This window comes from Rhamphochromis sp. 'chilingali' (assembly GCF_963969265.1).
Source record: "Rhamphochromis sp. 'chilingali' genome assembly, chromosome: 6".
Classification (NCBI taxonomy): Eukaryota; Metazoa; Chordata; class Actinopteri; order Cichliformes; family Cichlidae; genus Rhamphochromis; species Rhamphochromis sp. 'chilingali'.
Window position 1 is genome coordinate 40,704,999 of NC_137933.1, and position 27,161 is coordinate 40,732,159.

Sequence of the window (27,161 nt, forward strand, 5' to 3'; positions counted from 1 at the left end):
ACGCGTTTACGTCACTGCAGAGGACTGCAGGGCCTGCCATCTTGGAATAAAATGAAAGATCAGTCGCATCGAATGGAATCGTCTTTCTACAAACACTGACCGTTGGGCGTCTCTGACGTCTGCTCCTCCTGTAGCGTCTTAACGCCTCCACCCGTCTTCTCTTTGACACTTTGCTGCAGCTGCTGGACCAGCAGGTGGCGGGCTACTTCTTCAGAGTGAAGTCGAGCCTGAAACTCGCAAACTTTGTCCTGTAGGGTCTGAAAACACACGAGAAGCACAAATCAATCAGCGGCAACAATTATCCAGGCTGTGCAACTGATTCTAGAAGCTCACAACAACGTCTACATGGTCACTACGACCTCTGCCTGTCAGAGACAAAAAGGGAAACGCTACAGAAAAATACAAAAGAAGAAGAATCTACAGCGAGCAACAAGGACAGTGAAGGTTTTTACGTTGGCAGGAGTCCACCAGCACGACCAGGTGACCCTCTGCAGATGAAGACGGCATGAAAAACAAAAACGGAGGGAATGATGGACGGACAATAAACGAGGGAAACCAGAAATCTGACAGGTGGAAGACAAAGAATAAAAGTGAACATCTTTTATAGTCTGGGCCTCCAGCCCTCATTCGTCAGTCTGTTGCAAACGTTTGCGTGTCGCCAACGTCACCTGACGGAGCAACAACACTCAGAGAGCGTCAGCAGTCGTGTCACAGATGTGACGAGCAGGACGGCAGGAAGCGTCCCCGAGGCGTAAACAGACAGAGGCTCGGTCAGCTGAACATTGTCACTTTCTGCTGATGTCAGCTGCGAGTCAGCGCCGTCGCTGCAGACATGCCGCCGTGCAGCATGAAGTGAGCGCGCTCAGTCGAGCCTCAGTTCATGCTTTTACGGTCGTTTTAAGTCTCCTGATTAGTCGATTGTCTGTGCTGGTCGTTTACCTGGATAATCAGCTGCTGGCTGGTCGCGCTCGTTTCACTGAGCTCGGCGGTCAGAGAGGGGCGCTGCGAGAAGGCGGTGCTTGGCAGAGAAAGGAAGGAGCCGTCGTCTTCACCATCACTCATCAGGAAGTCCACTGAGCTCGCTGCGGAGACACGGGAGACACAGCTTAGTTATACGACGTCACGTGTTACTCAGCATCATTTCCATTTAGTAATGTTTTTAAAGTTAAAATTAAAAGTGCATCTTCCAAAAGAAGAAGACACGGATCCTCCGACTGAACGTGGAAAAATCTAACAATGGCTCGATTGTTAAAGTTCACGTGTTAAAACCTCATTGTGAAATTAAACTATGGGCCCACCTTGATAAGCTCAGAAGAAAGCACCTTCTGAGTGGGTGTAAGGTAATCTATAAGCAGATTGTAAGTGATCAGTGATTATTGAGGTCACAGCGAGAAACAAGCTGAGCTCCTCTCTCTCAGCTCCCGTTCTCCTCCTGAGTAAACCTGCAGCTCCATGGAAACCAGTCCAACCAGATAACTACTGATAACAGCCACTGACACATTAACCTGCTCACAGAGGGGTGTGTGTGTGTGTGTGTGTGTACACGTCGCCACAAGTTTCTTTAAGTGTGTGAGGCCTCAAATCTTATCAACCTGAGAACAATCCGCTCTCTGTGCGCACACACACACACACACACACACACACACACGTTTTCATATCTTAGTGAGGACATCTAATGGGGAGAATGCTTTCCTAACCCTCAAAAACAAATGCCTAACACTAACGCTAACCCTCAGCCATAACCTAACCATAACCTAGTGTAACCCTGAAAGTAAAACCACATTTTGAGCCTCAAAAATGCCTTAAAACTTGTGAGGACAGGACTGTTGGTCCCCACAAATATGTTTAAACAGGTATACAAACATACACACAAACCCGTTTTTCCATCTTTGTGAGAACCCTTAGTCACACCTTGACTTGGCCGCTCCTCAGGGATGAGAATTTCACACATCTAGACGGTTGAGTTAAACAACTAAGTTATGTGCCGCTTATTTAATGAAAGACACATAAGATTTCTGCTTATTCTGCAACACCTCGTACAATACGCCCGTGGAGTGTTAACCAAACGTCGTTTGTGAGGAAGTAAAACCGAGCTCACTGCAAAGCAAAGCTGTGTTCAAACCGCCTCCATCTGACAATATAATGGCACTCATCACTCACATGACTCCAGCTGGCAGACATGAAAACAAGTGTGCTGTGAAACATTATGCACTCCACACTGTATATAAATGCCACTTGTTTTGCACATATTCAACTCTGTATATTTTATATATTTTATTATTATTATTATTATTTTTTATTTTTATTTTTTTACTATTTAATTTGTAAAAGTGTGTATACACACACACACACACACACACACACACACACACACACACACACACACACACACACAGGAAAATATTTAGTATACACATCCAGAAATGCATACACTATTATATATTGTACATATATTTATTAGTTTCAGGTTGGCCATTCTTGTATTTTGCTCGTTTGTGTTGTTGTGTTTGCACATCTCTGTTGCTTGTGGGGCTCGCACACAAGAATTTCACTCGCATGTGCTGTGCCAGTGTGCCTGCACATGTGATGTGACAATAAAAGTGATTTGATTTGATTTGAAACTGTGTATTCCTTTATTGCAATATTGGGCACTGACGGTCAGTGTGACGCCCAATATTACAATAGAAAACAACAGAAACTAAAGTCTCGAGCTATTCGTCTCTTTTCCCTGATTTTGTTTGAATTGTTTTTCTTATTTGTGCTTTTGCTCCAGGTGAACCAAGGGCCCATAAAACCGTTTAAATCTTATCTTCTGTAAGTCAGCTGTTCGCCGACCTTCAGACATTGTTTTTGTGTTTTCTTGTCCAAGTTTAACATTCAGAGCTGCATCGTGGACTCAAACTGAGCAGAAAACCTGCTTTAAACCAAATAATGACGGATTAGAAAACAGGATTACACAGAAGTACTGCGCGTTTGCTTTTCCTGCATCACAGTAAATGTTTACACATGGAAGAAAAAAATAAATGCTGAAACCTCAGCTCACAGGTCCAACACGCTGCTGACGTGTTAGAAAATTACATGTCTGACAGTCCGCATTCCTCCGGCCTCCAGTTACACTTTCATATTTCATCACTTGGTTGCGATTTTGAGTATGACCCAGTTTGACAGGGAAATACTGCAGCGTCACTGCCTTCACCTCAATATCCCTCAGCCTCTATAAAGCGTTTCAGCAAAGAAGATCCCACTGACCAGTTTTGTTCTGGCTAAATAATCAAAAGAGTTTTAATGGAGACCTTGAAGAGGACATTGCACAGTAACCAAATCCACGTCAGTATCCACCCTGAATTTCACAGACGGCGGCTCGTCACCACTTTGTTTAAAGCCTTTGTTGTTTGGCAACAGACAACCTGCATTTCCACCACAGGAGGAACCCACAGTCCAAATGAAACTCCGGGGAGAGAGTTTCATCACCAGGAGATTCCTTTCCTTGGGACTTTCAGAGAGAGAAAAAACTGCAAGTTTATCTTTCAATAGATGACAAAAGGTGAAGTTACTGACTCGTTAAAGTAAAAATGCCTCCCTCCCCAAAAAAGTATGATGTGCTTTACATGATACCTCCCCTGTCTTCATAGCCAGCCTTAAAAAAACAACAACAGAAATCCATCCATCCATTTTTACGCTTTCAGGGGTGGAGATGCCCAGACCTGCCTCCCCTCAGCCACCACCACCTCCTCCAGCTTTCCAGCAGGGACACTGAAGCGTTCCCAGACCAGCCAAGATATAGATCTGCCCTGAGGTCTCCTGCCAGTTAAACACCTCATCTAGGAGGCACTCGTGAAGCATCCCATTCAGAACAACCAACTGAACTGCAGGAGTAACATCTCTAAGGGAGAACCCAGACACCAAAGTAATTTATGAAGATTCTCAAAGTTTTAAAAGTGAAAGCACTGCACAAACCATGAAACAGAAAACTCTAATTTAAAAGAAGTGGCTTCTAAAGTCTCAATGAGCTCAGATGTGCACGTCTTAAATATGTGACGTATGCTGTGTGCAGAATATTTCTTCATTTGAGATTCCCCGAACAAAGGACTGAAAATCGCCCCGATATCAGAGCAAATGATCAACTCATTACACTCAAGTCAGCAAATCACAAAGAGGAGGCGACAGACGAATGAAGCGCCTGGATGTGTCGACTCAGCAGGGATACAAATCAAAATGGTGCATAACAATTCAGAAGAGTGCAGGAAATGTACACACACACACACACACACACACACTTTTATTTTAAGCAGTTCAATAATGACTCAAAAGTCATTCACCAAACTTTCTTGCAGCAGTGCCAAGGACGTGATGAAACTTGCGAGCAGGTAGAATGAAAAGTTTTAAGCTGATATTAATTTTAATCCAGAGGACATTTAAGTTTTTATGCAGCAGGAATGTGAAGCAGCTTACCTCAGCTTTTTCCACCTGCTCACCCGGTTTCACTCACAATAAACTGAAACTTGAAGTTTCAGACACAAGTTTTACCAACATTATGAAAATAACTGCAGGTTTGCCCTTTCCTGTAATCGCCTAAACCCTCGTTCAAACAAACCTGGAGCCCTGAGCCTCTTTAAACACACGGCTGTGGCTGAGGGGGCAGAATGAAAGTCTGACGAGTGAACAGGAGAGACAATAGCTGCAGTGTTTGTTAACCTGATCCAGCTCTCCGGGGACTCGCGCTGAGAAACGAGCAGCTGAGAAAAACACAGCGAGCAGCAGTCAATAAAGCAAACGTGACGGTTTCAGCTCACCTGTCCCCCCCACTGACAGTCCCAGGATCCCTCTGACCGCCGAGCTTCATTCATACACACAGGTATGACTCACCTCTCCTCCACACACACAGAAAATATGCAGCCACGCTGCTGTTTCTTTCCCGAGGTAGGCGGCTGACTCACCATCCAATGAGAGGTCTTTCTTCCAGAGATCCTGCAGGCAGGGGGCGTGGCCGAGGTCCCAGGTCTTTCGTGTGCCGAACATGACCGCCGGGTTGACCAGAGCGCTGGACCGCTGGACCGGCTGGAAGCACAGAGGGACAAACAGAAAGGTTAAAAACAAGAAGATGTGAAGATAAAAAGAGCAGCTTCTGCTGCTGAAGTTTATTCTTGATGGATGGATTACACTACAGCGCCCTCTGGTGGCTGGTTGAGATAAGCCCCACCCCCTTTTGTTTGACCCAACAGGTTATGAGCCAAACACTTTCACATAACGTTTCTCACACATCGTTTCCACATGTTAAGCGCTTTAGTTGCCACTTCACCATCAGAGCCTCTCCATCAAACGCTCCATCGTTCCTGCTTTAGTAGATACGAACGTTTATGTGAAACAACTTTGCAAATATTATTTAATATTACACGTTAAAACCAGACGTCTTGATGCAGGAGCAACCATGCAGGCAAGGAATATCTCAAAACTGTGAAACTGAATCTGAAGAAGTCGCTTGGATGAGTGACGAAACGTTTCTGAAACGCTACGTCCAGATGAACAGAATCAACTTTTTGGGATTAAAACCAGACGTTTCAAGAAACGGCAGCAGGTAGGCGGACTTTAATCGTCTGTTTATGTGTGAGAGCCAAACAGACGGCAGTTGCCGGTTGGCTGTAGTACCTGGTTGTAACAACAGGTGGAGACTCTCATTGTGTCACCAATCACCACCCACCTGAGTCTTCACCAGCGTGGCGTGACTCGTGGCGTATTTGGGTTCACAAGTGGCACCAACCACTGAAAAGTTGTGGAAAACTCCAAAGTAACCAAACTAACCCAATACTGAAGGTCTGACTAAACCTGCCGCCATCGCACAGCCACCTCCATTTATGCTTGCTGTTACAGCTGCAGTATTCTCCTGAACAGTAGGTGTCGCCACTCAGACAAAATCTATATCAGTGCTGATATAGGATGAGGATTCATCAGAAACAGGAAGTACAGAAATTGCAGGGAGTTTTCCACAAAGTCTCATCTTTTCAAACTGTTGAAACACTGATCTGTGAATCTCCGAACTTCTTTAATGATCACTGAATTGCAGTAAAATCCGACAGCCGTGCACTCGTGTCGTCGATCCAGCTGCAGCGACAAGAATCGAGAATCTGCACGACGAGCAGAAAAGGTGGCTAACAACAGCAGCTGTGACGTCAGTTTACTTCATCTTTGCCGGATAGCAGCCGATCCGGACGTCAGTACAGGATGAACACCAGAAAAGACTAATGAGCACGTGTAGTGGGTCATGACCACTAAAGCAGAAACACACCTGGCAACTTCCACAGAGCCGAGCAGGAAACGTCTTTGAGTGAATCCTTCCTGGAAATATCAGCGATGCCGACACACGACGAACACACACCTGGCTGACTCGTTTAGGTAACATCCTGAGGCTTAAGCTAAGTTGCTTACATTAGCATTCTCAGTTCAGACCTCGACATCACAGCCCGTCGGTGTCCCGTCCCGTCTCACCTGCAGCACTCCACCAATCAGCCGACAGCCTCCCTCTCTAACAGCCTCCGGTCCACAGCGAGCTCTTCTCTCTGAAGGCTGGACGTAGCGCTGTCGGTCCAGCCAGCTCTTGTTGATCAGCATTCCCACCCAGCCCAGCATGCTGCCACTCAGCACAGCTGGTCCCAGTCACCCATTCACTCTGCACCAGCGACCGGCCGCAGTCTCAGGTGGGACATGTGAGACAGGTGGTCAGAGCTTCCTGCTGCACGGCGGTCAGTTAACCCACCTACAGCCTCACCGCCACATCACCTGCAGGATTACCAGCAGCTGATCCCAGAACAGCTGATCGGGAGTCTCTCTGGTCAGGATGAGCCAAGCGTGAGCGTAATCTGTTAATCCTGAGAGCAGATGGCCTCGTTAACCCTCGAGTGACCGCGACTCACACGTCGTTAGCACCAATCACACCTCAGCTCGTTTACGTTAAACTTCCAGGAGAAATTTTACACCACAGGTTTGCCTCCACCTCACAAACTGGTTCTGTGATTATTACCTGATTGAGAATCCTGCAGTTAAACATAAAGTTCTACATGAACGTTATAGCCGAGCTTTTTCATTCTTTTTCACCACAAATGCATCGAAGGGAAAAGTTTAAAGAAAACAAACTAATGTGGATCCAGCTGGATTCAGTATCGAGTGGACGACATTGTCTGCTTACAAGGAATGAAGAGATGACGAACATTATCAGGAGAAACTTCATCCACTCAATGGACTCAAGTCCACTTAAACTACAAACTACCTGCCGTCTCCAGCACAGACTCTACAGGACCCCTTGCTGTAGTCCACAGGTCCTCTGACCCTGCTCAGTAATCCGTTCATAGCCCAAGGTCACTGTGATGGATTAATTCTACCATGGGGAAGGTTAGATGCACCCGGTATCACTAACAGATCTTTATTACAATTATGTACAATATTAAAAAATAATATTTTGGCAGCGGCTAGCACACCTTCTTGGAAAGCAAAAGGCCGCTGGATCGATTCCAGCCAGACACAAATCCCATCTCTGGAAGGTCATCAGAGTAAAACTGCTAAAAATATATTTAAGTTACAGATACGTGGGCTCGCAGTGCAGATTATCCGCTTTAATTTGAGGGCATTACACAAAAGAAAGCTGGGCAGGATCCCAAAAACCTGCACAGGTGGGCTTCATTGCTTTTGTTATTTCTTCATCATTTGAGCAGGTAAACCGTATGAAGGGGATTTGGACTGTGGCATTTAGATTTGGTAATGGTTCTCTGAACCCACAACATGCAACCAAAGGAGACGTGAACGTTAGCAGGACCACAGCTGATCGTCACAGAGAGGCTCAGCAGCACGAAGAGGCCTGAAAGTCCAGAGAAAACAGAGGCTGATGATCACAGGATCCTTTCGAAGGTAAATCGAGCCAAGTGAAGACGGAGGAGAGAGAGGCGATCACGAACCAGAAATCAACGCCAAGAATAGAAAAGACACAAAACGAAAAGAACATGGAAACCATCTGGGCAGGAGCATATGTTCGGACACATGAAGTTAAACTGCAGGACAAAGGCCAGCAGGAGACGCTCGGAGCGGAAACGCGGTCGATAAACGAGCACTTAGGCCGAGAGCGTTTTACTCATCCCGGCGTGCGGCTGACCAATCCAGAGCCGGCCACAGCTCCGTTTCCTGACAGCAGCCAGGCCGACGCTTTCCCGCTCACAGAGAGCAGCAGAGCACGTACAGACAGATGTTCCAGCTGCCTGGTGTGTGGAGCTGATATTTCAAACCTACAAGTTAGGAAGGAATTACACGGCTGGAGCTGCTGACTCATGCAATGTATGGTGAAAGTGCAGATTAGCGCGTGTGCGCGCGCGCACGCACGCACGCACGCACGCACAGTATATCAAAGCTTTATTAATGCTGACAGCTGCTGACACATTTTTCCCTGCACACAGCAGAGCTCACGTTCACCTCTCACACTGCCAGTTATCACAATGAGCGCACACGCACACACACACACACACGCACACGCACACGCACACACTTTTAACCTTACTTTAACCACAATGTGCTAATATAACCTTAGGCTAATGCCACTTTATGGTTATGTTAACCAAGGCACCTTCTTAAAATGTGAACGTTCCCTCATCGGCTGATACCTCACGTTCACTTTTGGCTCTAAAAAAACAAATTCACAGTGAACCGAATTAGACGGGAAATAAAAATCCTTAATCTAAGATTCAGACGTGATTTTAAAAAAGTTTGTAATTAAACTGGACAAAAGCAGAAAGAAAATCTTCACGTTTCTCAGCTTTTACACTGATCCTGTCATAACAGAGACAAAAAATGATAAACCTGTAATTTAACCCTCAGATTTCACCGTGCAGATACAGTTTCTGTCAACTGTAACCTCTGAATTACTTTCTATCCTCTTATGCTGCAAACGTTTACATCCTTAGAAAGAAATAAGCATGAAGGAGAAGGATGGCATCCTCGGCTTCTCTTCAGTGTCACAGTAACAAAGTGAGCATCCTGCTCAGTTTACCTCCTGGAGAGACTTTAAGAGCCGCCTCCTCCAAACTGGGTCAAATCTTTACGTTTCTCTCCCTGTACTCAGACTCAGATCTCATTATCATTCATCATCATCATCGCTACCCCACAAACACACATTCTACACAGGAAGTACATCTTTCATTTTTTCAAACCTGAAGCTGAAGCAGCTAAAAGGGAACCCGACATTTAACAACACCATGTTAACCTGTGTTCACTGTGGTTAGCTGTGTGGGGAATTTTACGCTGCTGATGGGGACGTCTGTTCAGCTTGTTCTCTGTTGGCTGCACACACTCATCTTTAGAGCCAGTCTGCCCCACAGAGCAAAACTGCAGGGTCAAAGTTCAGACTATAACCTCTCAAATAATCTTACCATTTCCTACAACTGAAAACAACAACAACATCTTTGATGCCCTGAAATAATTTTTCATGTCTCACAAAGAGGATGGCATGATAAAGACATCTGTATCCAACCTGCTTTGTTTTGGCATCTAAACGCAGCCCTTTGAGTCCCTGTTCATCTGCATCTGTGAGCTCTCAGAAAAGAGCAGAACAAACAAAATAAGAGCGTTTATCTGTTCCAGGCAGCAAGCTGAACAACAGCAGGAAACATCTGGATGTTCTCTGCAAGCAGAGGCAGACTCCCTGCACAACCTTAGCTGCTGTTTCAGCTCACAGGTGTCTAAACGGGATTAAATAAAGCTTCAGACAACAGGCAGATAAATGAGTGACATCATCATCAGGACGCTCGCACCTGCTCCGTCCCACAGACGCTTCACGTTTTTGACCCACTTATTTTTACAAACTGCTGAAGTCATTATGAAGAGGCTAAAAATACCTGGCAGTGGCTCCGCCTACACATGCTGCAAGGACACAATGCGTGAAAGCAGACGTGCGCTTCAATTAGGACAATCTACGGGTCCCTTGGTAAACTCTCCATGGACAGGAAGAGGTTTGTGGCGAGATAAAACGGCGTGAAAGCGAGGAGGAGGAGAGGAACCAGATGAATGAGGATGAAGCTTTGTGCCACCGACGGCTCGTATTCAGGTCATGAAACACGAGCGTCTGCTCTGCATCAGGTTACAGCCAGACCTCCATGTCTGCTCAACATGTCCGCCTCCTCCTGCAGCGCCTCCATCCCTCCCCACCTCCCTCTCTGCACCATCCGCCCGGCTCTTACCTCCCTGCGGCCTCTCCGTCCACATCATCATCGCCGCATCGCCCAGACTGCTGCAGCTTCGCGCCGACACACAGCAGCAGGATCAGAGTCAAAGACACCCACCAACCCCCCTAACCACACACACACACACACACACACACACACACACACACACACACACACAGCTTCCTCCCTCCGTTTCCTTAGCAACAGCACAGCAGCATCACACCTCCTGTAGCCCCTCCTCCTCCTCGCTCCATCCCAGCAGCGGATGAATATTTCAGCCTCCACTGAAGCGAGAGCGGCTGCTCCTCCCCCACCTCAAATATTCAGCACTGTGTGTACTCGTATTACTCAGATTGTGGGGACGTGAAGTTTACAGTTAAGATGCGAGGACTCCACAATGCACAAGGTTGGCTTTACGTGAGGGGAAGGTGAGGGTTTCAGCTCAAGGACCCAATCAAAATTAAGAAAGGAAAAAAAAAAAAAAAAAATCATGCTTTTAAGTTTCTTTTATTAAATGTATTTGATGACGTTTGTCTAACTGATATCAAATTAGGTTGTTTTTTTGTTTTTGTTTAAGTCATTCGCATCTTAAACTGTAAAATCTTTACTTTTTTTATTCCACTAACACATTACACATCCTGTTTGTGCCTTTCATAAAGTATAATCTTTGGGGAACTTTGCAGAATATGTTATACAAACTTCTGGGAAAACGAAGCTTGTCCTGTCCTGCAGGACGGGAGCTCACAGATTATACCATCAGAGGATGCTGATGAATATTTGGTTACATAACTGATGTGACCAACGCGCTCGACCCTGAATGCCGTCTCTCTATAAGGAGGCAGAGGATTTCAGACATTTATATCATGCGATCGAATGTCCTGTGACAAACAAACAAACAAACATCAGATTTAACTGGAAGCATGAAGCCTCTGATGGGTCCCAGCGGCTACTGTTGATGCAGGTTTTCATCATGTTCAGAGTGTTAGAGAGTTACAGGGAAAACATTTAAAAAGTGACCATATCTGAACAACACTGTCCCTGCATTCAGACTATACAAATATGCCTCCTGGGGTTAATTATTACTTACAGTAAAGCAGGGGGACTAAAATAAACGCACACAGTTCGCATGTTCACAGGCAGTTCAAGTCACATATTTGCTCCATGTTCTCTAGCGCCTCCCGAGGGTGGGACAAAGAAGCTGAAGTGAAACCTGAGATCATCCTTACAGTCCGTCCTCCAGCTCAGACTCCACATCTGTTCATCCCGAGCTCATCATTCACCTCCGTCTACACAAGTGCAATCAGTTTACACGACCAGCAGGTGGCGCCGTTTCTGACAGCCGACACATAAATGTGAACTCACAGGTTGATCACCTGTGAAATATTTCACACCAGCTGACCTGAGTGTAAAACAAGTGCACTTATAGTTTTTATAGCAGCAAACTTCACAGAAACCGCACAACACCACAAATCTGACAATGAGACCCAAACATGCGTCACATCGGTCCATCACAAAATAAACTCCGCAGTAAAAGTTTGCCCTGCTATCATTTAATGGCTTTTTCCACAATCAAGTGTTATCTGCGTTTGTATCAGAGCTCCACCAAGTCTGAGTCACTGACCGCGTAAACCCTGCTGAGCTGACCTCTCGTATCAGACAGGTGATTTTTAAGCCAATCAGAGAGCAGACTCACCTTTGCCTAACAACAGAACTCCCGTAAAGTTTAACATTTAGTGACATTTTACTGCTGCAGTCAGATATGATAACTTTTACTGTGCAGCTGTAAACATTCCTCAGTCCGTCAGCAAGTTCAGGTAAAAACTGCTGAATCACAACTTTATGATTATTGAACAATAAAGGATTGGAAAATAAAATCGCCCCGCTGTAAGTGAAAGTCACTCCACAGAAATCACACAAGTCCCGTCTGTGAATGTGTGTCAGCGCCTTCAGTTTGTGTACGTGTGCAACGAGTCGCTCATTACGAAAACTGAAGTCTTCACCAAACAGTCGGCCGGGAGTCTAACTCGTACTTTAGCAGTGTTAGTGTAAGTGTTGTATAATCCCTCTGTGGGGTTTGAGCCATGTCTGTTTTACTGTTTGCAGGATTAATCAGGAAATGCAAAGATGAGCGAGACCTGACGCTTCAAAGAAAGGACTCGTTCCATTTTGGTGCCTGCAGGGCCTCCGAGCCGGTGTTGTGTCAAACAGTCATTTCCAATGTTTGTGTGTTTTTTTATGTGTAATATCTTAACATGTGTTTGTAAATAGACTTCAGTGAACAGGTTCACAAAGGGGTTGAATATAACATTTAAAAATGACCCGTTTCTCTTTATAACTGTGTTACTTACATTGTAACTAATCCAGTCCTTCTTGTCCACTTAAAACATGTTTACATAACTATTGGTATATTTGTTGCACTGTCAGCTGTCCTCTTGGGCAGATTACTCTTAAAAAAACAAATTTTTAATAACAACAAGATATTTTTTAACTGGATAAATAAAGCATATAAATAAGTGACTGCCAAAAACTGATCCAGCTTCTACTTTGTTACAGGAATGTTGTTTGTGGCTCAAAATGACTTGATATCATTCATGAGGGATACATTTGACATATGTTTCACATATTATAGTCCAACCAGTTATTTATAGCAGTTTAAATACAAGCAGTCAGTTTTTGGTAGACGACCTTTTTTTGGCACAACACCGGCACTCACAAATGAAGTCGCGTTAGATTCAAGCATCCTGTGCATCATGTTCTCCTCAGTGGATTTCAAATGTTTAACCTCTAACTGGTTAGCAGTGGCTGACTTTTCAAAATAAGAGCAGCTTGTTCACTAATAAAATACAAATTAAAAAAAAATAATAATAATAATAAATCACCAAAGCAGATTTCACAAACACCGAAACGTCGAGGACAAAAAACACACCGAGCTCTCATAACTGCTGCTGTGATCATCACGGTTACAGTTTTAACAACATTTACTTCTTTGATTTAAAAATAGACTGATCACGTTTTCATGGAAACAAAATCATAATTTAAAAAAGATTTACTTGTTTAAACGCAGTGTTATAATCTATTGTATAACTAATTTGACCAAATTAAAGGTGTAAAAGCTTCAGGCTACAAATGGTCCAGTGCACCTGATGGTCCAGCTGAAGTGAGGCCAACGATACTGAAATGAAGTAAAAATATTTCTACATGTAAACAAATCAGTCTAAAAACAATAATCAGTCAAATAAAAATACTTTAAAGACCTTTGCAAAGATCCTGATGCTCATTTTTGTGAAGTCTCTCAGGCTGCACGTCACCCGTTTGATAAACAAGGGTTCAGCTTTACACTCCGAGCTTTACTGATCGAGCGCGCTTCAGATCAAATCAGGGGGTCAATCCTTAATAAGTGCAGACTCACACTCACCGAAAATGTAACTAAAAGTAACTAAAAGTTTGTATTTCCTTCTAAAATTAGGAGTGAGTCCCCCGTTTCCCAAACTTGTTTTAAAGTTTTTATGTTTTAATATTTTCAAGAATTGAAACCTCACGCTGCCTGAACCCGACCTCCTCCTCACCTGGACATGCCTCCTGCCGTTAGGGAGGTTGCGTATGTCCCCTCGCCTCCTCCTCCCCTCAGCTCTGTGGTTCATTGATCCATCCACTCGATCCCGGGGCCCGGACGTCCCCCAGCACCCATCGCCGGCGCCCCCATCCTTCCGACGACCTTCCAGTCCCGCAGCCTCGGTGGACTGGCTTTGCTCCGGTTTGTTCCGGTTCTTAATCAGGTTGTGGAGCGTCAGAACCGCCAGGGTGCACAGGACATACATGACCCCCTCCCCCCACCCCTCAGACTCTAGGGTGCTTCGGGTGGGTGTTTGGTTTCATCACAGGGTTGTTCCAGCCCAGGTGGGAGCTCACAGGCGTCTCGTTTGGGTCCCGCTGAGGTTGACGATCCTCGCTCTGAATGTTTCCTCTAAAAAGGATCAGCTGTTTAAATCCTGCTGTGTTTGTTCACCTCTGTCCCGAACCCCGCCCCGCCAACATCCACAGACGATAAAAACTTCTGAACCTTGTCCCGTCCTCCTCTCTGCTGTCACGCCAACGGTTATCAAGACAGGTAACCAGAGCCTGCAGCCGCCAGCTTCAGTTTCTCAGTGAAACTCAAGACTGTGCAAACGCCTCCTGCTCTGAAGCGAGGCTGCAGAGCCGTGCACCAAAAACAAAAACCCCCAGATAAGAGAAAAGTGATTCGAAGTGCAACATGGACGCAGAGCAAGATGCAAAGTTTCAGCAGAGTTTTCCCTGCAGTGATATTCTGACCTTGAGCTCCACTGCAAGAAAAAACAAAGTTTGTTGTGCAGACCTGCAAGAAAAGCACGAATCCAGCTCCTGCGTGGAGTCCAAGAACTTCTCCTCACAGAGTTTGTGGATGAGCAGCAGGTGCAGCAAACTGCTTGCTCTGTGAATGGAACAGATTAGCACTGTGGCAGGTCGCGTCTTCACCTCCATCAGACTGAGTGGATCAGAGAAAGAGCTCGAGGGGCCTCCTCTCCCTCCTCTCTCTCTGCCGTCCCGGGACCATCTGTTGTTATTGCTGCAGGATAAAACTGCAGAGGATCGGCGGTGACGTAACAGCACGACACTAAACGATGGATTTATGTTAATATCTTCAGGATAAGCTACGTGCCGGTTTTCACGTTTAATAACAGTCGGGATTACTTCCAGTTCTTTGATCACTGATCCGTTTGCAGTCATTGCTTAAACTGATCACATCTCTAACTTTCACTTTACTGGAGCACTTTTATTCAATAAAGAGAGAGTAGAAATAAAGTAGAGAACAGTAAACATAACTGCAGCACACTGGTCATAAAGATCAGTAAAGGCTGATTTTTAGAGTGAGGAAAAGAATTTATTTTGGAAAGTGCTGTCCCAACTATAATTTTAGATGACAGAAGACTTTTATTTTGACAGCAGTGATGTTCTAGTTGGTAGAATAGTCCAGAAAAGTTTAATTTTGAAAAAAAAACCCCGATGTCCAAGTATAATTTTAGATCAGAACAGGCTTTTATTTTAGTGACAGGGACAATCTGATTGACATCACCGTCTCATTCTGAATGTGCAGATTGGAAAATCATAAAAGGCTTTTATTGTGGGAACAACGACCTGCTGATTGGGAAAGTAGATGAGGCACAAAGGCTTTTATTTTGGTAAAGTGAAGGGTTTTAGGGTCAGAGTGACCTCGTTCTTTCATGTCGTGGGGACCTCGACCACCTCTCCCAAATATGTGCCATATATGTGACAGAGCCGGGCATGCTGGGACTTTGACCCAGTGGGAGCTGACGGTCTGAATCACAGCCAGCCAATCCTGATGCTCGCCTCTGATTGGTTGCAGACCTCACTGCATATAGCAGCGATCCATCCTGCAGCTCACTGTAAACAGAGCCGGGACCTTTTCTGGAAACGTTCCTGCAAGAACAAAAGGGGGGCGTTTCCGGTCCACCGACCCCTTTCAGGGCGCTAATGAGGGGAGGGCGGGGCTGCGGTCCAAACTCAGGGTCACACGTTAAAAAAAAACCTCACGAGGAAGACCCAGGGGTCATCGAGATCTCAGAGAGTTTTAAGAGTTCCTGCAGAAGTTCAATGAGCCAAGGAGGACTTTAGTTTTAATTTCTAACTGTCCAAACGTGCTCTGCAGACACGCAGTTTATTCTACAGCTGATGGTAAACAAAGAACGAGGGCTTGACTCAAACCCTGGATTTCAGGGCTCTGTGCTAATGAGGCAGCCTGGGAAAACATGCACTCTTAAATGCCATCCTGACATTTAATTGTAAATTTAGATGAAACCCACTCAGATTTAACACATTTTTATTGGCTTCGTTACTTTCACGACTTTCTTCTTGTAACCCGTAGTTTTATTTTAAACTCACAGCGGCTCCAAAACAACATTCTGCCGTTAGTTAGAAAATCAGCAGATTTTCTTTCTTGTATGTTTGTAGTTTTTAAATCTCAGACTTACAAAACCTCTGAACAATTTTATTTACACAGCGCCAAATCACAACAACAGTCGCCTCAAGGTGCTTTATACTGTACAGTAGACTAGGGCTGTTCGATATAATGATATATATCGGATGACGATATAAAAACATCTATCGTTTCATTTTACGCTATCGTTTGTTTCGTGGTGTCGCAAAATAAACTGTTTACGGCAATATTTGTTCATGGTTTTGATGTCACTGTAGTGGCTACATTAATTTCTTAAAGTTCTCTCTTTCTCTTATATTTAATATAACCACACTACAGACGGACAAGCGCCTGTTTTTATGCGTTGTCGTTACCAACAATGATGGTAACACCATCGCGTGTCCGCTTGTTTATTTTCCACATAAACCTTTTGGTCATATCCAAAATCTCATACCCTCCGCAGTAAATCAGAACTAACCGCCGGTCCATCAGCCGACACTTGTAACACCTGTTTGAAAGCCAGTTTTTATTCTCTGGCTTTAAACCAGGCTGACTGCTTTTATGTAGATTTATTGTGATTTAATTGTGCTCAAACTGGGACTCTGTGTTAGAGATGAGCGGATTTTCCTTTAGCCGTTTTCTCTAAACTTCAGTCAGAGCCTGAGGGAGAAAACGACGTGTCACAGAAACAGGAGAAAACTACAGAAGGAGATCCCGGCCTCGCGCCTCCAGCGCTCCTCTGAAACCACTTCCTGTTCTTCAGGTGACCTGAACGCGCCATCAAACAATAACTGATCAAATCAGAGGTATAAAGTCTTCCAGAGAAAGCGGGCTGTGGCGAGTTAATGACCCCAACACGGAGGAGTGTCAGTTATCAGATCGGACTCTCCTTTATTATTTTACACACACACACACACACACACACACACACGATAAGGCGATGGAAATGGAAAATGTTTACACACCAAACTGTTGCAACATGATCAGCTGATTAGATAAACGTGGATAAATAATCCGGTGTTTCATTCTCACACCCTCCCTCCACATCAAGCTCAGACGTAATGTTTATATCAAGTGAATCACAGGAATGTTTTACAGATAACAGCGAGGTCAGAGTGAAAGGATTCACACATGTAGTTACTGTGTTGGTCCTGTAGGGGGCAGTGCAGGCATGCGTTCATGTCTCAGGTGTGTCGGCGACTGTAAGAGGCTCAGACCTGCTGCAGATTACTGGAAACCTGCTGTTTTTATTTAAGGAGCTTTTTCCTTTGGAGGCTCATCTGCCCGTCACAGACTTTCTAAACTCAGCTTAAAATAATAACGTTTGTTTGTTTTTTGTGACGTTTAGTTTGATATTTTCTTGAAGACATCAGATGAAACCTCCCAGTTAGTATTTAAAGGAAGACATTTGTGTGACAACTTTGAAGCACATCTGTCCAGAAGTCTCAGAGTAATCCTAACAAACACAGCTGAACCAATCACATCAATCCTTCAGCAAAGTTTTTTAATAAATGGTTTATGGGCTTCATTCTGAAACCAGTTCAACACATCCAGGATATTTTTCCTTATCGGGCTTATCGGCCGGAGAAGTCTGACCCAGAAATATCAGTTCAGCTCTGAGAGGCGGACTTTCCACAAACAGATTCACTGACGAAGTCTCAGGATTAGAAACTATGAAGAGAATAAACACCCTGCACAGCTGCTGCAGAGAGAGGACAGAGCTGCGTGAAGAAGAAAAAGACGATATAAACAGTTTATTTAAAGAAAAGATGGAAAACCAAAAAAACCTGACTCTGAAGATAACGGCCTTCCCGCCATCACAGCTCTGTCATTAAGCAGAGGGAGGATCTGAATGCTGAGCAGTTACATATCGTCTCAAATTAACCTTAGACGTGTGCAGGACGCTCAGCTTTGCTCCTTTTTAAATCTTATTAAAGCTTTAAAGCAACAAAAGCAGGACCAAAGCGACCTTAAACACAACGTACAGGTTGGTCTGCAGCGGCGGTGATCACGACGGTAAGAGGGGTTAACCCCGAAGTTACCGGGATGAGCCTCGGTTCAGGATGGAGACCCGGAGCTGGTAACGGTTGTGTTGTTGTCACCGAGCGCGTGCGCTCTCATTTATGATTTATTCATGTGTCAGGAATCAGACACGTTTCAGGAAAACCAGAGAAACCAGCACATGAACTGCACTTCCTGTCTCCCTCCACCCTCCGTCTTCATCCCACCTTTTTGCTCTTTTCACCACTGCAGCAGCACTTAGAGGGGGGAGGGGGCGGCTGGGCTTGGTGGTTTACGCCCTCTTCTGCTCTGAGCTATTTCAGGAGGAAATTACAGAGAGATCAGCCGGGTGGAAACACACAGAGTCTGAGTAACGGAGCCGTGACATCAACCAGCTGAAAAAAGGAAAACAGGAGAGGGAAGGAAAGAGCTAACAGAGAAGGAAACAACTCAGCGAGGAGGAGGAGGAGGAGGAGGAGTTTCTCCTCAGCTCCAAACCTCAGACTAAACTCCATGTTTCCTGCTTCAAACACTTCAACCCTCAGAGACGCAGAGCAGCAGACTTTTATGACAGTAAAGGACGTCGGGTGATTTTTGTTCTGCAGTAACTTCAGCACATTTTAGTAAAGCTTCACCTTCACACTCTGAACATTTTCAGACTGTCGTTGGTTTGTTCTTGTCACAATCTCATCTTCATCATCAGTGTGAAGGATCCATCAGTCTGAATTAACAGTGTTGGTGTCCCAGATGTTTCATTTGTTTTCTGATGAACTTGATGAAGTGCATTCTGGGTAAGCTGGAGGCTCTTATCGGCATGTGAGACAGCGGTCAGCTCGGCGCGAGGTCTCCTGATTAAACGCCAGGATCGTCCTGCAGCTGAGAATCTGTCTGTATTTGAACTGAACGCTGCTGCACACGCGCTGCACAACGACGTGCACGGATCAGGCTGATCAAACACATTTTATTTGACACCGAGTCCCCACAACATCCTTAAAACGAGGTGTGCTGCCCTGTCAGAGCGTCTAAAAGTTTTAACCGGTCACTGAACTACTGTTTCTGGATCAGAACCCGTTTTTAACAATGACTTCATCTCAGTCATGTTTTCTTCTCCAGAGGACAAAAATCAAACAGCACAAAAAGGTTAAGCTCACCACAGACCCTCCTCTCACACGGGCAGAACCACTGAAATATTTAATATGAAACAATGAATCCAACAGCCCACGTCCTCACAGAGAGACGAGACTTTGGAACGACGTTCAGACTCGCGGCACAAACGGTTCGTAACAGAATCACAGCTGAAGCGACAGCCGGCAGCTCTCGCCTCTGTGAGACTCGTCAGGCGTTTGACACTCAGCAGCGAGCTTTCTGATTTCTGAGGATGGATGAAGGTAGGCCGGGAACAGGACCAGGATACGTGGCGTCGGCTCCTTTCTCACCGGAGCCCCCGTTCCTGATTTTTATTTTGATTATCAGAGGAAGATAAAGCCGGATATGACAGGCTAGAAGTCATTCAAGACAGGCAGGAGCATGCAGACCCCCGACAGAGGGGTTTCTGATTTGGCCATCCCTTTTAGGCTAAATAAGAGAAACGGCTCTGAGACCGCTTTAACTAGGGCTGGGTTTAAAAACAACAACTCTATTTTAGCTTGAATAACGCGATATCGATAAATTAAATCCTGAATCAATTTCTAAATATAAATGAATTTTGCCAGAAACGCCAGAATCTCAGTTTAAGCTCACAGAACTATTTCAACAGCTGCCAAACAGCTAAAACAGTAAATGAGAGCAGAAAGACGTAAACACAGAGCGCGGATCGTTCACCCGACGGCACAAATTAGAATATTTCTGACTGTGTCAGAAATCGAATCGATTATAGAAATCCAGACGATGCCCAGCTCTGTCTTTGATCTACAGCGACCGTTTCTTACTGCGATGGTTCAGTTTCATCTCACCAGGCCTGAAACTTTTAGCTGGAGTATTTAATCTGAAGTGAAAAAACAAAAACGACTCAAATCTCCCACAAACCACCTGCTGCGCTTTAAAGTCCAAACACCAGCAAAACAAATCGTCACACTTAAATAAAAAAAATAACATCTGGATCAAATATCACTGTTAAACTAGTGTGTGTGTGTGTGTGTGTGTGTGTGTGTGTGTGTGTGTGTTTCCTGTCATTGTTTTCAGTCAATAAACCCGTGCTGGCTTCAGCAGCTCTGCAGGGCCGACATGAAGCCACTCGCTTTCTGTTTTATTGGAATCCCACTGAGCAGGAAATGAAGTCCCCAGACCCAATCACACGTACAGCAGAGATGCCCCAAGGCATCATGGGAGATCTGACTCAGCTGCTCCGCCTGCTGGACTCAGCCCGGCTACAGCCGTCTGGTTTTAATCACACGCCTTACATAACACAGTCACATCTGTATACACATCTTTGTGAGCACTGCCGCTGACATAATTCTCAGGCCTCGTGGCTGATCTGCTTAGGGGGACCCGGCATCCAAAAACAAGTCCTGCAGAGTGACTTCATTTACTGAACGAGACGTTAGCAACATTTTCAACGGTGAATAACAAACAAATACAAACTCAAAGACTGAAAGAAAGCACAAATGTCTTTCAGATTCTCAGTTTTTCAAAATAAACTGTTTAAACTTTGCAGTAGAAAAACTCAAGTCGCTGAATCTGACAGTGTGCACTTTGCAAACCAGCAGTAGGAGAGTGGCTCTGGCTCAGGATGTCAAACAGATCATTGACCAATCAGAAGGCTGGTGGATGATCCCTCCAGTCTGCATGTTGAAGCATTCACAGGCAGGACATAGCGCTGTTCGATACGACGATATGAAAACGTTTATCGTTTCATGTTATACGCGACCGTTTGTTTCGTGGTGTCAGAAAATAAACTGTTTACAGAATATTGCTTCATGGTTTTGATGGTCACTGTAGCAGCTTGGTCATTTCTTAAACTTCGCTCTAAGATTTAAATAACCACATTACAGACAGACAAGCAACTGTTTTTACGCGTTGTCGTTAGCAACAATGACAGTAAGACTATCGTGTGGCTCCGGAGTCCGCTTGTTTATTTTCCATATAAACCCTTCACAATAAAGCTCAAGATCCTGTTGAGACTTTTCAAAATAAACTGAAATGACAGAAAAATACATTATTCTCAATCATCAAATTTCAGAATATGCATCAAACAAATGACCTCAAATACAAACATGACGTGACTATAAATGGCGCTTACAGTCACCACGTGGATGCACGCACAGAGAATCCCAGCATAGCCAGTGACGACGAGGCAGAACCAGGGAGCTCCAAACAGAAGGACCAGTCCAAGCAAATCGAGGACCTTATTCCTAAACGAGGGGCTGCCTCTGTAGCACGGACATGGGTTGGTTATGAAATGTCTGACACGGACCAGAAAACTGTACTCCGTAAATTACGCCGCAAACCGGCCCCCACCACAGACTCAAACACGACAAACCTCTTCAACCACCGACGCAAGAATCACGTGAAAGAGTTTGTAGAGAGTTTACGGATGAAAGCAAAAACGAGCTGTCAGGTGCTCCAAATAAACCTCAGACTCAAACGTTAAAACGGGCGTTGCCCCGACGCACGCCATGTAATAAATACAAAGAAAATGACGGCGGTTACAACTTCTGTCTAAAAACGTATTGCTTTAGGCATCAGACAAAACACTCGACTCCAGGTACACGACGCACAGCTGAAAACACTTCACACAGGTCGAGCTGCCCGAGATCCACAGAATTTACCGAAAATGTAAAATTTGTGCGATATATATCGTTATCGGGATAAGAAGTGTTATATCGGGATATGAGATTTTGGTCATAGTGCAGAGCAAGACACCCCAATGCATACAGAGTGATGGAGTCACATAAAGTTAGAAATGACAAGAAAAAAAAAAACAAACAACTACTACATTTTTGAATCTGGACTCCGTCTTGCTCAACAAAAAGTCCTCAAAATGTCTCAAATTTATTCAAGTCCCCACTAAGACACACATACAAGAGGGGGAGTGTGTGAGTGCACACACTCCCCCTCTCATGCTGGGTTCAGTCTCTCAGCGTGAAGTCAAGATGACATAATAACTATCATCATCATCGTCGTCATCACCATACTTGAAAAGACGTTACACATTAAGCACCACACCCTCCCTGCAGGCCCGCGGGCGTCTCACAGCAGCGTCACATCTGACGAGTAAATCGAGTCCACGAACAAGTCAAACGGCAGTAAACTAAATTTCCTCACACAACAGAAGAGCTCGTGCTGCCTTCACGACTCCTCTGTGATCTCTGCTGTCAGAAATCAGATTTAGAACCAAACCGAAGCAGCGACGGCAGAAACCAACAGAAAGACACCAAACAGGAGCAAACGTGAGCTTTCATTTAAGTCATCTTCCTGATAAAGCAGATGTGCTAACAGCTGCTGAGACGAGGCGTTCGCTGGTATCCGGTTTAACTGAGCATCACACTAGCTCTGACTCCAGCTGCTCAGCTTTACAGGAACCAGCTTCAGCCGCTCGGCTCATTAAAGGTTAACCGGCTGTTTGCTGAGTTCAGAGTCTGAAGTGTAAAATCACTGCTGACCTGCCAACATGTTCACTGACACATCTGCAGCTCCCGCCTTTATCCCGCTACCCCAAAAAGACGACATCTGACCAACTCCTCTGTGCCCTCAATGACGAGTTTTGACACCTCTGTGTATATCAATAAAGTTGTGCTTTGATGACCATTAGAATCGTTTCCAGGTGTTTTGATGGGTAGCTGCACGGGCAGAGCTCACCGTCACCAACTTCTGATGCATGCCCAATCATTTCGTCCTGTAAGCAGCCTGAATATGAAAGACACACAAGCTGTGAGGCCGGGCGAGTTCAGGCAACAAAGTAAAACATAAAAACAGATTTAAGAAGGAAAATGACGAGCTCTTTTTTTTGGCTCTGACGGGCGCCGTAAAAGGATCCGCGCAGAGACGGTCGCTCTGAAACGTGGAAGTTAGGCTGATGCAGGAAGTCGGCGTAAACACACGTGAGCCTGCAGAGGCCGTCCTGGGAACGGTGCAGTAAACAAGGTGCAACTCCCTGTTACCTGGAAGCTACAAAACCCAACAAAGCTTTGTGGTCACTCTTGTCTGAATTGTGGCAGCACAGTGACGCAGCACACCTGGCGAAGCTTTCACAATCGACCTTTTGTAGGCCACGCTTCGGTCGTAGCCGGCTGGATAAAAGCGGTGCTGTGTGTACGCCGCAGACTAAAAACACGTCACGTCAGACGTGACGGGGAATCGAACACTAAGAACAGAAAAACACAGTTTTCTGAAGAACGTGTGCTGAAAGACGCCCGACAACAAAACGGTTTAATTTGTTCCTTTTCCTGCTTTTACGTGAAATATTTGGAGCTGTTGGTGAAATTAAAAGAGACCGGTCATAGTCGGGCTCCTGTGGTGACACTGTGTGGGGTTCCTGCTTCTCCTGCTCTCATGTTAAAGGACATTTTCTCAGTTATCACAGGAGAAACCGGAAAGCTCCAGAGAGAGAAAGAAGCTCCGAACTCTGGAAACCTGGAAGTTTAAGGGTTAAAGAAGGAGTCTGTCCACGCCAGTGAAGTGTGACGAGGCTTCTTCGGAGAGGAGACTGTATTTATAGAAGGTTTTGTGCTGCGGTGGTCAGCGTGTGCAGACACACCCTGCAGGCCAACCTCCTCCATCACTGCAGGAACAGGAAGCGTCTGACTCCAGAGGAAAAACTTCAGCAGCTTCTCGTGCAGCTCGCTTCAGGCCTCATCTGCTCGCTCAGACACACACACACACACACACACACACACACACACACACACACACACACACCTCTCAGCTGAAAAGTTTCCAGCATCTTTCCTGAGCCGAGCTCTCGGCCCGATTCAAAGCGCCGCAACGGCGAATGTTTGACTTCAGGTTTAAACAGTTTATTCAGCTGAAAGAAACCCGCAAAAGACCAGGAAGCAAGACCAACACGCTGAAGCAACTCCTGCAACCAATGCAACCACGGCAACCAAAGCAACAACAGCAACGACCACAGAGTGGTAACAGTCAGCTGACTCGGCGTTTACAGGTGCTCAGATGTGAAAACGTGACACCTTTATTGGTTCTGCTTTCTAAGACTTAACTGTGAACATCAATGATGAAGATCCAGAACATTTCTCATTGATGCGTCTCAGCAAAAACGATAATCGATCATTTTTAACAGAAGTCAGAAGACTCCTGCTCTCCAGAAATAAATGTAAATAGATCACCATCCCACCCCAGGCCGACCTGATGGTCCTAAACGTGAGGTTGTAGGTCTACTGTTCTCCTCAGAAGTTCTTTAAACGCGTCACTATATTTAAAAATGAATTAAAGTTGTTCTGACTTATGACCATTTTGCTCATTCTTGCTCCAGTTATTGATGGATATCAGATAAAAGAAGGCAAATTTATTCCCTCCGTCTGTAAACTGCCTTAAATGTGACGGTTTCTCCTGCTGCTGTTTAAATGCAACTTTCAGTAAATAAACTCCTCGCTGTTCCTCCTCCGCTCTGCACAGCTGCTGCTCAAGGACACGAAACCACAGCAACGACAAACCGAACCAAATATTCATTTTTATTTTTCTGCTCCGATGATCGTTTAGATCAAGTTTGAAAATAAGTTTAAGATCTTTGAAGGAGAAAATCCAGATATTTGTTCTCCTGCATCTCTCCCTCTTCAGCGTTTGTACACTCACAGACTAAACCTGCGATCTGCTGATCAAAGCTAACAGCAGGGCAGACGATTAATCGATTAGTCGATGAGGTGGACACCGTCTGTGTCATTTCCACGAGCATGCATCTGCTGCCACTCTGAGAATAAACTCTAAAAACAAACCGGACGCGAAGCAGAAGTTTTCTGTGATGTGGACAAAGTGTCCGAGAACACGTGCGTGCAAATATTTCACTTTTCTGACTTTTTACTGAAACTCCGATGAGCTGAAAACGTGTTTTCCCAGCAGTAAAGCAGAGAGCTGCTGCTTTCTGCTCCTGTGAGGTAAAGAAGCTGCTGCTGACAGAAACTTGGTCGTCTGCTGATGGTGAAGCTGAGCTCTGATCAGCGGGATTGCGTAAACGCAGGTTTCGGACCTCTGTGCTGCAGGTCAAACTGAACCCCTGCCATCGATCAGGGCATGAACTGATGGAGCGGTATTGACAGCCGGCGGGCCTGTCGTCATCATCACCATGGAAACTAACACGTGGAGAGCTGGCCAGGTGAGGCCGCGGGGCTTTTGTCCGCGTAAAAACCGCTGAGAAAGAAAAGAGCTTTGAAGCGGTGGAAGCTGCTGGACGGCCGGATGAAAAGAGGCAGAAACAGGCGGGCCGAGCCGGGTCAGACCCGGGTCATGTGAAGGACAGCACCCAGAACCCAGACTCTGAACAGCTGACAGCCCGACGGAAGGAAAAGTTTAGAGGAAGCAGACTTCTCCTTACCTCCCGGTCCCGAGCAGCGCCTCCTCTCCCTCCTTCTCCTCGTCCTCCTCTTCTCCCGCTCCTTCCTCGCAGTGAAGTCTTCTGCAGACTCGGGCAGACTCTCCAGCAACCAGACGCGGATTCAAAGTGAAACCTGCGGATCTCCGAGGCCCCGAATCCGTGTGCGCCTCCTGCCCTGCGCCGCTGGAAACTCCGGACTGCTTGCTTGGTGCTGCTGCCTTCACGGACTGTGGGATATGCGGTGACTCTGTGGTTGCGTGTGTGTTTGAGCGCGCATGGGCGGAGTGGAAAAAATGGCACTTTTATAGACGGAGGGCGGGTCTGACTGTGAGACTGTCAGTGAAAAACATCAGGCTAAGATCTGGCACACATACGTCATCAGCTCAGATGAGCTCTTTAAAATTTAGATTTTTCTTTATTTCATGATTATTCTTTTTTGTTTTCTAAAACATCAGCATGACCCGCACATGTGTCAGTATGTATCACTGCAAAGAGTCAAACAGGTGACAACATGTCAGTAATATGACTGATACAGACATCTTTACAGACAGTACAAAGTGGCCAGTGTGTCACGTTGACCCACTGCAGCTGAAACTGTTTACATAACAGAAGCTCTCATCTTGGTGTTTTTGGGCAAATGTGACATATTTTTACATAAAACCTGCAAAGAGAGCGCGAGACATGTTTTCACTTTGTGAGATAAAACCACAACAATAAGACTTCAGACTTTATATAAATGCATCTATTTATGCAGTATTTGCAGATGCAGGTGAGCGGCACAAATAACAGGTGTTTCCACACAGGTGTGGGGGTGTGACTTAATCCGGACTTTGGACCTCAGTGCCACCCTCCTGAATGCATCACTGTAAATGTACACACCAGCACAATGTTTGGACACACCTTCTCATTGAATGGTTTTTCTTTATTTTTACTTCTCTCTAAAATGTAAACACAAACTGAAAAAAATGACAACTAACTCTAAATATGTTTTAGATTTTAGTTTCCTGTAGCCGCCCTTTGCTTTGTTGGCAGCGCTGCAAACCTCGCTGCCTTCTCTCAGTGAGCTTCATGATGTAGTCACCTGAATGGTTTCACTTCACAGGTGAGCCTGTCAGGGTTCATTTGTGGAATTTCTTAATCTGGTTGGGACCATCAGTTGTGTTGTGCAGAAGTCAGGTTGGTTCACAGCTCACAGCCCTACTTGACAACTGTTAGAATTCATATTATGGCAAGAACCAATCAGCTAAGTAAAGAGAAACGACAGCCCATCATTACTTTAAGAACTGAAGGTCAGTCAGTCCAGAAAACTTTGAATGTGTCCCCAAAAACCATCAAGCACTACGAGGAAACTGGTTCACATGAGGACCGCCCCAGGAAGGGAAGACCAGGAGTCACCTCTGCTGCTGAGGATAAATAGAATTTTATATATAATTCTAAATGCAAAAAAGTCAAATTTAGAAAGTGTTTCTAACTTCTTCACTTGAAAAAAAGTGACACAGTGATCTTCATCCTTCATCGTGGTGAAGGA

The 27,161-nt window shown here is 45.3% G+C and overlaps 1 protein-coding gene across 4 annotated transcripts in view; it reads right to left on the bottom strand.

The window, feature by feature from the left end:
- kifc3 (kinesin family member C3) overlaps nt 1-25,766 on the bottom strand; it is a 38,624-nt gene extending 12,858 nt beyond the window's left edge. Inside the window, exons 1-4 of one of the 4 annotated variants that reach the window (XM_080884121.1) lie at nt 13,763-14,160; nt 4,938-5,058; nt 940-1,082; nt 101-257 (exon numbers count right to left, since the gene is read on the bottom strand). In XM_080884121.1, coding sequence (XP_080740247.1) covers nt 101-257; nt 940-1,082; nt 4,938-5,058; nt 13,763-14,014 — 673 coding nt within the window. In that variant the 5' untranslated portion in view covers nt 14,015-14,160. Of the gene's footprint in view, nt 1-100; nt 258-939; nt 1,083-4,793; nt 4,905-4,937; nt 5,059-10,211; nt 10,319-13,762; nt 14,161-25,633 lie in introns of those variants that run through there. The other 3 variants (XM_080884122.1, XM_080884123.1, XM_080884124.1) reach the window with 3 other exon arrangements.
- Nucleotides 25,767-27,161: the final 1,395 nt, after the last annotated feature.